Source organism: Clytia hemisphaerica, unplaced genomic scaffold (genome assembly GCF_902728285.1).
Source record: "Clytia hemisphaerica strain Z4C2 unplaced genomic scaffold, Clytia hemisphaerica genome assembly, whole genome shotgun sequence".
In the NCBI taxonomy this organism is placed as follows: domain Eukaryota; kingdom Metazoa; phylum Cnidaria; class Hydrozoa; order Leptothecata; family Clytiidae; genus Clytia; species Clytia hemisphaerica.
Window position 1 is genome coordinate 216557 of NW_027103708.1, and position 10550 is coordinate 227106.

General features: G+C 39.3%; 1 protein-coding gene across 1 annotated transcript in view; it reads left to right on the forward strand.

Annotated features, from left to right (window-relative positions):
• LOC136804160 (uncharacterized) overlaps positions 1-10111 on the forward strand; it is a 37329-nt gene extending 27218 nt beyond the window's left edge. Inside the window, exons 20-25 of the mRNA XM_067060894.1 lie at positions 888-1079; positions 2694-4197; positions 5616-6693; positions 7052-7262; positions 7782-8715; positions 9223-10111. Coding sequence (XP_066916995.1) covers positions 888-1079; positions 2694-4197; positions 5616-6693; positions 7052-7262; positions 7782-8715; positions 9223-10111 — 4808 coding nt within the window. The remainder of the gene's footprint in view (positions 1-887; positions 1080-2693; positions 4198-5615; positions 6694-7051; positions 7263-7781; positions 8716-9222) is intronic.
• Positions 10112-10550: the final 439 nt, after the last annotated feature.

Consider the following 10550-nt stretch of genomic DNA (forward strand, 5'->3'; position numbering starts at 1 on the left):
TCCATAATGGTGGATTTTCCTTAAGTTACGTAACTTTGGCAATACCTAAATAAAAATATCTATAAAAATCTTTGGCGGCAAGCCTGAAATGCAGCTCCAGTAAATATTAACAAATAGAGTATGGTCTCTAAGTTATCGAATCTACTGCTGTCAGCATATTGAGATACTTAGATATTTTAAGGCCGATCTCCACTTGCGCGCGCTGCGATTGCACTTTTTTGATCAAAGCTTCCACGCTATTGGCCAAAAGAAAAATGAAACCGTTCCATTGGCGCGATCTGACGTAACGGTTGAAAAAATTTGAAATGTATTCAACTTTTTTTTTGAGCGTGCGCTACATTTTTATGACGTAATATTTTTTCCAAGTAAAAAGGATTGAAGCCAAAACGTGCGATCGCAGCGCGCGCAAGTGGAGACCAACCTTTACTTAGGGAGGAACCTCAGGAAAGTCATTATCATCATCTTCCGACCAAGCAAAACTAGTAAACAGTAATCCTCCACTTACAGCTCACAATCAGCCCTTGAAATACCAAATTATTAAGTCTATAACAGCTCTGTTTCCCCACCTAAAAATATAAAAGTGAAAACTAAGTAAAACCACAGATTTCTGCAAAGCCCGAATGGCTACGTGTCGTGCTTTAACCTAAGCTCTTCCAAGCAAAAAAGTGATTATTGCAAAAAATATTGCTGCAATTCTTATTGGTCAAGCGCTGAAATTATATTTCAATGTCACGTGACCTAGGTAGGATTTTCTACCTAACCTCGACACACATTTCAGCCAAAGCACGACATCTAGCCCTTCGGGCTTTATAAATCTATAAGTAAACACATAGTTTTAGAATTTTTGAACTAGATAGCTACCTGACTTTTCCCTTTTTCGTTTTAAGGTAAACCTTTGCCATCTGATTCATGGATTTGGTATCGTAACTACACCCTTGAGATCTACCCTCCGCCCACAATGTGGGCCATGAACCCCAACACAAAGTGGGAGTATGATTACACACTGGTCAGGAATAGTGGACCAAATAAAGGACAACCTACCAATCGAGTGTTGACCCTCCAGTTCCAAATTCAACCAGGTTTGTGTGGTGATGATCTAAATATTTCGATTCTTAAATATTTTGAAAATCTTGTAAATTATAAATATCAACCCTTAACGGTGTGGTTACTTCTTTAGAAGATTAGACCATGCTCGGACGTTACGGTTCCGTTCCGAAACGAAACGAAACGAAACGAAACGGTTCCGAAACAAGTGTGAACGTCGAAATTCGAAACGTCAAAAAAGAAGACATTATAAAGCCAAACAGATCAGATCGAAACGGTTTCGCTCCACTTTTTTCATCGGAACGGAGCTGCTCCGTTTTCTTGCTCTGAAACCAATATGAACACACTCGAGCCGTAACAAAAGTCATTCCGGAACGAAACGGAGCAGTAACGTGTGAACATGGTCTTAGCAATGTTATACAAGGAAATGACACCACAATCTTTTATTTATGAATGTGAATGTAACGACTTCAGATATTTTGACGTCGTCCTTTCCTGGTAAACTTCCTCACGCTTTGAGGGTTGATAGGCAATCCCGTATATCCTACGGTTGTAATATTGGGGGGGGGGGGTGCTACCCTTGTCGATCGACGGGGGTGCTCCGCTGAAGTCCGAAAAATGGACCCTACGTGGAACTCAAAATTTGCGAAAAAAGTGACCCTGAATGGGACTGAAATTCCAAAATTTTCTCAAATTTTCTACTTTTCCCCAAATTTTCCAAAAATAGGCACCCTACGAGGGACTGATTTTTCTATTTTGGTGTTTTTGCGACCCTACCTGGGACTTGTGGAGGTTACCCTGACCAGCGGGGCATCCCCGTAACCAAACTTGCCCTAGTACCCTCCCCCCGGAGCTCTAGTTTAAACGGCAGACTTTCTGTCCTGCCTATTCTAATTGTTAGAATAGGCAGAAAGAGGGCACAAAGTTGGTTGTTAAAATCTTTGCTTGGACTTTAGACAGCCCACTTTATATACACTCTTCTCGAGATGCATAAATTTATTGTTGTCCTCGTTTTCAACAGATTCCATTGCTATGAAATTATACATTTAAACCAATTTGAATTCCCAAAAGGCAAACATTAACTCTAAAACAAAAGTACTTGAAATTCAAAATGTCTCATGAGGTGTAAAAAACACAATTATCATTGTGAATATGTAATTTTATAGCAATGGAATCTGTTTGAAAACGAGGACAACAATAAATTTATGCATCTCGAGAAGAGTGTATAGAGCTAACCGATAGCTTTGATTGGAACAATATCTACTCGATTCGCAACTTTTTGCTATTTTCGAAACAGTTGCTTGTCTTGTTATCTTGTTACCACTGACCTTTATATATCCCTGGACCAAGCTATATCCGCCATCTTTGATCGGAGTTTTTTTGAAAATGGTAAAGAAGCCATTGCAGTGCCGAAAACTAATGCCGAACGGCGCTACATCATCAAAAATATTCAAGGAAATGTCTATCTAGCGCTCTCGATGCATTTACACTGTTATAGAGTAGTGCTACCATTAGGATTAGGGTACCACTTTCAAAAAAACTCGACCCGGACTGAGAAACTGCTTGTAGGGTCTGTTATGTATAAAGCTCAGTGGTGTTTGTTACTTGTTCGAAAAATAATTTATGTTACATTTTTCATCACTTTTTAGAAGACCCAATTCCACAAACAATCGATTTCAAGATTGTTCTTCAAGAATCCGGTCCAAGAAGCCAATTCTTTGATAATTACTACATCAGTCTTGTCATGCGTGCGTTGTCAAGCGCCCTTGGTAACGATGGTATCCATTTTGTTTCGTTTACCGTTCTGCAAAATACACCTTTTAAATTCGAAATTAAATGGCAGAATTGTTCTTTACCAAAAGACTGTGAAAGCTCTGCTATTGATACCATTAACAGTATATTATACTCTGCCAATCTACCATCTTTAACGATTCGGCAATACCTGCCACCTAATATCACAATCATTGAGCTAGATTCTCCTTGCAAAAACACACCTCCTGTGATCAAATCATACCCCTTGAATCTGACTGTTCCGGTATGCGGAAAATACACATACCACGTACCCGATGACTTAGCTGAAGACCCAGAAAACCCTAGTTCGACGTTAACGCTATCTTTCGCACTTGCCAATGGGGATCCAATCCCGCAAGATTCATGGATACGTTTCGATTCATCAACAAATAACATATACGCAATGCCGACTGAAGGTATTATAGCCTTTAATCGAGAATGGAAATATCTGCTGTATTTTACAGACTCTAAAGGGTCGAAAGCTAACCTAACTGTCAACATCCGTGTGGAGACTAATGCAAATAATTACTACAGGTTTATTATACGTTTCCAAAGCTTATTACCGTCGACAACTCCGTACCTCGATTTACAACTCCGTTTACTCGAACAGATATCGCAATTCACGAAGAATCGAGTAGCTCTCGATGAATATCGAGTTATATCGTTCTCGAGAGAAGGACACGGCACTGAAGTTTTTGTTCTAATTTACGGTGATTGCTCTGTCAATGAAACTATATGTTCAAACGAGGAAGCCAGGTTATTGAGCATGGAATCCAACATGAAAATACCGAATTCCAATAGACCTCAGGCTAGTTTCAAGTCTTTCCTTCAGTCTACTTTTGACGTACAAGTGATCACCCGTGAACCTTCGACTCTCACCGTTATTCAAAAACCGATTCGATTGAATTACGGTGTCGTCGAAATTAACGATTGCGAATCGAGGATAATCGATGTTCGAACCTTCTTCTCATCAACTGGGGTCATCAATTATTCATTGAATTTCGGGAACGGTGGAAACCCAGTACCCCTGTCATACTGGACCCAGATCCAATCACAAACAGTATACATTGATCCTAGTCTTAACATCAATGTGGGTCGTTATGAATTCGATCTTGAAGCGACAGACACGTGCGGGAATACCGTTACAGCGCCATTTACGGTCAACATCAAAAGTGTTTACAGTGATTCCACTGGCTCTAATAATCAGATTTTTGGCTATACCTGGCTTATCCGTATTGCGGGAATGACCGTTGATCCGGATGTTCCGGATGTCTATTATTTGAATGAGATCAGAACAAGGATGGTGACGTATATGAATTTGAGATCGAATCAATACACGATTACCATCATCTCATATGAAAGGTTTGTTAGTTATAAATTTGAATACTTTAATGGGATAAACTTTCGCGGAGATTGAATTTCGCGGTTTTCACGGATTTGGGTGTCATCCGCGAAAATCCGTAAAATTAAGTCCCAATGGAAATTTGGAAGGGCCTCATCCGCGAAATATTTCTAAACAAAACTCAAAATATGTCAAATAAATACTATTTGAATGGTTACTTGCACCAAAGAGGCGCAAATAATGTGTATTTCAACAACTAACATGCATGATTTGACAGTAAAAGTCACAAAATCGTGAAAATAGTGCCACCCGCGAAATTAAGTCACCGCGAAATTTTTGAATTTCGTGGATAGGCCCAACCACGAAATTTAATTCCCGTGAAAGTTTACCCCCGTGAAAGTCTATCCCATTAAAGTACGTGTGTTGAACGATGAAAAAGAAGCCGATTATCAACATAATGGTCAATTTTCCAGCTTTATATAAGTTTATAGGTTACAGGGGTTAATATGAACACAAAACACGACCAAGTTATAAAAGGGGGGGGGGCAAATAGGAGAGAATGTATTGAAGCTCAAAAGCATACCAATAATCTTAACTCAGCTGGTACACAACGTTGTTTCACCGTTAATCTAATGTTCATAACGTCCATATAGCGTTAGATGAACGTTGAGACAACGTTGTGTGCCAGCTGGGTAACATGATCCTAACATATAGAAAATATTAAATGACTGACTGTGAATTTCGGGGTGAACACGATAAAGCTGAAATACTTCAATAGTTTAAGGTGGAAAGGCGGAATAACCTGTCACCCAAAATTCACATTGTATTATTTCATTTATCTTCTGATAAAGATTAACAAGTGACATACTTTCATGGGATTAATTTTTGCGGGAATCAAATTTCGCGATTGAGCTCATCCGCGAAATTCTAAGATTTCGCGGGGACTTAATTTCGTGGATGCTCTATTGTGAGATGATATTTTCCCAAATTTGTGCTCTTTTTGCAGCTCTACTGCCAAACTATGCATGGAGATTGTGAAATACGCACTATTAAAGCTTTTTTGATGGCAATAAACATGTTAAAGTGGTCGTTTGACTTTTTATGAATCTAATTAAAAAAAATTTCGTGGATAAGACCTTCTCAAATTTCCATTGGGACTTATTTTCGTGGATGACATTCAAATCCGCGAAACCCTTGAAATTTAATCCATGTAGAAATTAATCCCATTAAAGTAAATCTACAAGTTGTAGAAAAAGCGAGCGTGTTTTCTTTTCTGAAGAATATATTTCAATATTAAAGCTTTACGTTACTTTTTATTAGAACACGAATCTGGCTTAAATTCTCGCGTCAGTAATTTTTGGAAATTGATCGTTAAGATCGTATTAAAATAAACAGAAAAAGTTTTAAATTTGTTGTAACCTCTCTATTTTTATTTTAGATTTAACGATGGTTTTCAAGTGAAATTCGGAGAATGCTCCATTGTTTATTTTCCATGTGATAAGAACAAAATCAACGACTTAATCACTGTTTTATTCCCAATGGGTTCAACAACCGCACAAATTCAACAACAATTTGACAATTACGCAACAGTGACGTCGTATACCGGACAACGTGAAGAAACATGCGGGACACCCGTGAACGGACCGAAGTGCCCTGACCAGCTATTGGTAAATACAACGTTTTGCGAGATCATGGAGTTTCAATTACCGGTAGATTTTTGTACTGACCCACAAGATGGTTCTGTAAGAAACTTGAACCTGCAGTTCATGACAGGCGATGGGAAAATCGTCCAATCAGATTCATGGATACAGCTTGACCAATCAAAGCAAAGTATCTATGGTTACCCAATGTATCAGGAGAATATGGCTCTTCCAACAAACCTAACGTACCTTCTACGGGTGGCCGATAAAAGTAACAAGGCAGCTTACGTCACCGTCTACGTTAAACTTTACGGAGATCGCCCAACAATGGATTATAAAATGTCTTTCACTGGCTCCCTCATCCAAGCTAATACGAGGAACTACATTGAAGAACGTTTGTGCTTAGCGAGACAAATTTCTAAATTTTTCAATCGAGATGATATCAATAATATAGCTTACACAAGTTCTGGCGTCGATTTGGTCACTTTTGGTTGGACTTTCTGTAAACAACAAAAAGTGCCTTGTGAATGTAAAGTTATCAAGACAGCACAAGACAGGTTGCGTGATGATTACTCAACATTCAAGAATGAAATATCTGAATGTCGCATGAACGTCAAAAGTACGGCGTACCGGTTAGCCGGCCTTTGTCAAGAAACGAACGGCCCTAAAGTGGGTGACCGGCCCGAAGAAACGGAAGTCAATGTCGGACAACCCTTTTCTCGGACACTCTCTGATGATACGTTTACGGATGTTGAAGATGGTTTTATTCAGAATATGACGTTGTTTATAACAGACCAGAATGACAAGAGACTTGAAGGTGCGACTTGGCTACAAATAGATGAAAAGAATAAATTATGTGGAATGATGGCTTACAAGGTTTGATCATCACTTATTAGGTTCATTTTAGGAATTCTTAAAGGTGAAAATTCAGACCATGAGAGGGGCTACTTTCTTATACTTTAACTTTCCATTGTAATCCAACAGTTGCCTATGAAAATACACCCTGGACGTAACAGGATAAGCTTTGAGGGGATCCACAAAATGGTTTCCTTTGTTACATACTGATTGCGATATAAATAATAAGGTTAAAAAAACAGTACGAGTTTCCCCAGGTGTCTACCAACCCTTGCCCTATTGGGAAAATTAATCCTTGCAAAACTTGCTGAGCACACACCCCACTGTGGAAATAAGCTTTCTATATCATATCATAAAAAATAATATCTTGAATTTTCAGGATTACACGCAGGCCGGTTATGAAGAAGTGAAGGAGGTCACTTACAAGATGTATGCTATGGACAATTGTGGTAAAAATGTTTCAACACCTTTTACTATGGAACTTGTCGACAATTTCCCTGCGTTGAAATACCGAATTGTGTTCTTATTGGAGAGATCAAAGGGTGATCATGATTGTAGGAAGACTGATAATCTCATCTCCACTATTGCAGGTTTGAATTCTCGACGATTAACTACCTTTTTTGTCTTTCCTTGTGTGGCCTGGTAGCTCAGTCGGTAGAGCATTCACCTAACAATCTAAGGTTTGGGGTTCGATCCCCGGTCACCGCCAACTCAGCGGGTGAGTAGCTTAGATTGGGCGATCTGATCTAAGCGGTAAGTTACTGGGAGCTGAGAGTAGGTGTGGCGCTCCACCTCAGCATTCGATCTCCCAGGTTTAGCGCAAATAGAAAAGGGAATAGACTCCCTCACTCCCGGCTCCGCCGACCGCCACCAGATGAATGTACTACTACTACTTGCCCTCCTCTAAGTACGACACTTATCGTGGCTTGTTTAAATTACCCCTGAGGACTAGAGTTAAAATTGATTTCTCAGACCACTTACAGATTATAAGAAGCATAAATTAGTGAATGAGTGGGTACCTATTGGGTCGTGCTTAACATGGAGAAATGATGAATGATATAATTTTTAAATTAATAATATTGAAAAACATTCTGGTTTTTTTTTCACAGATTATGGTGAAGTTCCAAAAGAAGAAATTTATGTGGATGACTTCCGTGATTTGAAAGCTAACCAAACCAATGGGTCACTGTTCACGTGGGGCTTACTACGCTTTACAGACAAGATGTGTGACGGAGAAGAATTCGAAACGTTTCGTGAAAAGTTTGTTAAAGACGGTGAAGGCAACGTGAAATTTTTACAACGAATGAAATCAGAGGATCACGAAGTTCGAGATGTTTACGATATTGTTGATGAAGAATGTCTGCCAGCTTTTCCGTGGTGGATTTTGATTCTGGTCTTACTGTTTTTGTTGTTGTTTTTACTTATGTGGTGTCTTTGGTGTTGTATACCTCGTTGTTGTGGAAGACTGTGTCTTGGAAAGTGTCCTTGTTGTGCACCTTGTTGCTCGAAAGGTGGCAAATATTCATCGATGCCTGGTGAAAACGAAGAATATGCAGGACTTGCGGACGAAGAAGAGGACCCTGATCTGCTGGCCAAGCCCATCCCTCCCGGCCTCGATGACCCAGATGGTGGACCCGCTAGCAGGTTTAATACTAATAACAAGGAGGTTATCGGAGGAGGAGAAGGAGACCCTGACCAGCCTGATTCCGCTGCTATCTTACCACCTAATTATCGAGTCGAGAAAGATAGTATCGATAGTAACCCATTAATCGATACAAACGGACGATTTTTAAACGATTTACATACTGAATCGTGGACTGATAAACGCGATATGGTTTTCAATCGTTTTTCAGACACAGCTGATGATGATGAAAGATACGAACGTACCCGATTCGGACGCGATTATAATGATCGGAGATATATTATCGATAATCGAAGACGAATCGATAGTAGACCGTATTTTATCGCATCAAATCCGAGGGAGCCTTATGTAGGCGGGCGAGCAACTGATGTCTTGCTCACAACATCTCGAGATGTAGTTAGGTAGGCTAACTTTTTTATCATATACTGTTCCAAAGCTTTTGGGTTCATATTAAATACAACTTTGGTTACGTGTTCTCGGTATTTTGGGCGTCCCAATCAGACAATTTCCGATTTTTTTGAAGGGTTATGACCGGTGTAAAAGTTCACGCTGGTACAATCTATTTTGATAAAAAATGAAGTTATTTTTTATCAATTTTCGTTTTGAGTTAAAGTTGTTCAAAAAAATCGGATACATATCAAAATCAATTCTCTCTAATTCGAACCTGTACTATTCGAATTTTTCTATAATTTGAACTGAAGTTCCGCTTGAAGAAGCATAAAATAGTCTCTGTAATTCAAATCTGACTCAAAGAAAATTATTTTATTCGTTGAAGATCGAATTATAGAGAGTCGATTGTACTTACGCGTGAAAGAGTAAGTCTGAGTAAGTCAGACATACAATAGAAAAAAGTCTTCTGGGGATAAATTTATTTCAAACAAAAAACATATTTGAAAACTTTCTTGTAGATATGGTGATTCTACGGGGGCGAACAGACGTCTGGTCCGTTACCGAACAGGAGTAAACGACTTCGCAAATACAGGATACACGCGTAAGATTCGACGTAGCGATTTACGTGAATATCTTTCTCGACGTGGACAACCTTATAACGGGGATGCGTATCTAACGGAATCAGATATGAACGAGTTGATACGAATCCGTAAGATGCGCCGACAGAACGCGCTTCCAGCTCCCCGTCGTAGTAACGTGCCGCAGATAAGTTACTTACGTACTGATTCACGTTTAACAGATGCTCTAGTCGATCGTAATTACGTACGTAAATACCGACATAGTGATTACGATAACCGGCGCTATAGCACGGGATCGCTTTTACACGCCGACACTGCCAGAGGCCAGTCATTCGATACAGGGAATTTACGTTTGCGTATAGAGGATAAGTACAGGCGACCAACCAACTATTCAAGCACGGATGATTCCTATTATATGTCCTCAAGCGGTGATGGACGCAACGATCGTGTGTATTTTGTAGACCGGAATTACTTCCGAGATCGGTACGTCGATTCTACTGGTGGTTCTTCCTCAGAGGGTTTCACCGTTGAAAATGGTCCCACTCAGAGCATACCGATGTATTATAAAAGGACAAACGGAGGAGGGTTAGATGATTCAGGTAATGGTAGGAGAGTTGTTTTCAGGACTGACAAGAATACTGGATTTGATGATCGAAATAGACTCCGTGGTGGAGATATGTATAGACTCGGTGGTGGAGCAGGAGGTGGAGAAACGGTTATAGAGAGACGATATAGGTCTACTGACGGACCTGTTACAAGAACAAATAGGAGAACAACGACCTCTTATAAAAACCAAGCTTATGATAATTACGGCGAAAGCTCAGTTTGAGTTGATCATTTGAAATGTCGAAAACAGAGAGAGCTGTTTTTTTACAAACTATTGATTTTTGGATTCAAAAGAATTGCGAGAAATTTTGAATTTTTATTAAGTTGACGAATGGGGTCTACATATTTTAAGATTTTATCTTTTAAAAATCGCTTTCATTTCCCGTTTTCAACCATGTTTGACATCATAATTTTATTCTAAACCTGCAAAAACCTGAATCAAGTATTTTCAGCTGGGAATCGTACTTTTTTCAATCACTTACAGTGTCATTCGCGTATATTAGTGGAATACTGGTTGAATCATTTTTCCATATTTTTGTTTGAAAGAAATTTCCTTGCCGTTGATTCATATATGCTAAAACTTATTAGTTACTGTATCATGCGTGCATGATCAGAGAAATCAGTCCGCTATCTCAATTCGAAATCTTTTTTGGGCTTTTAGA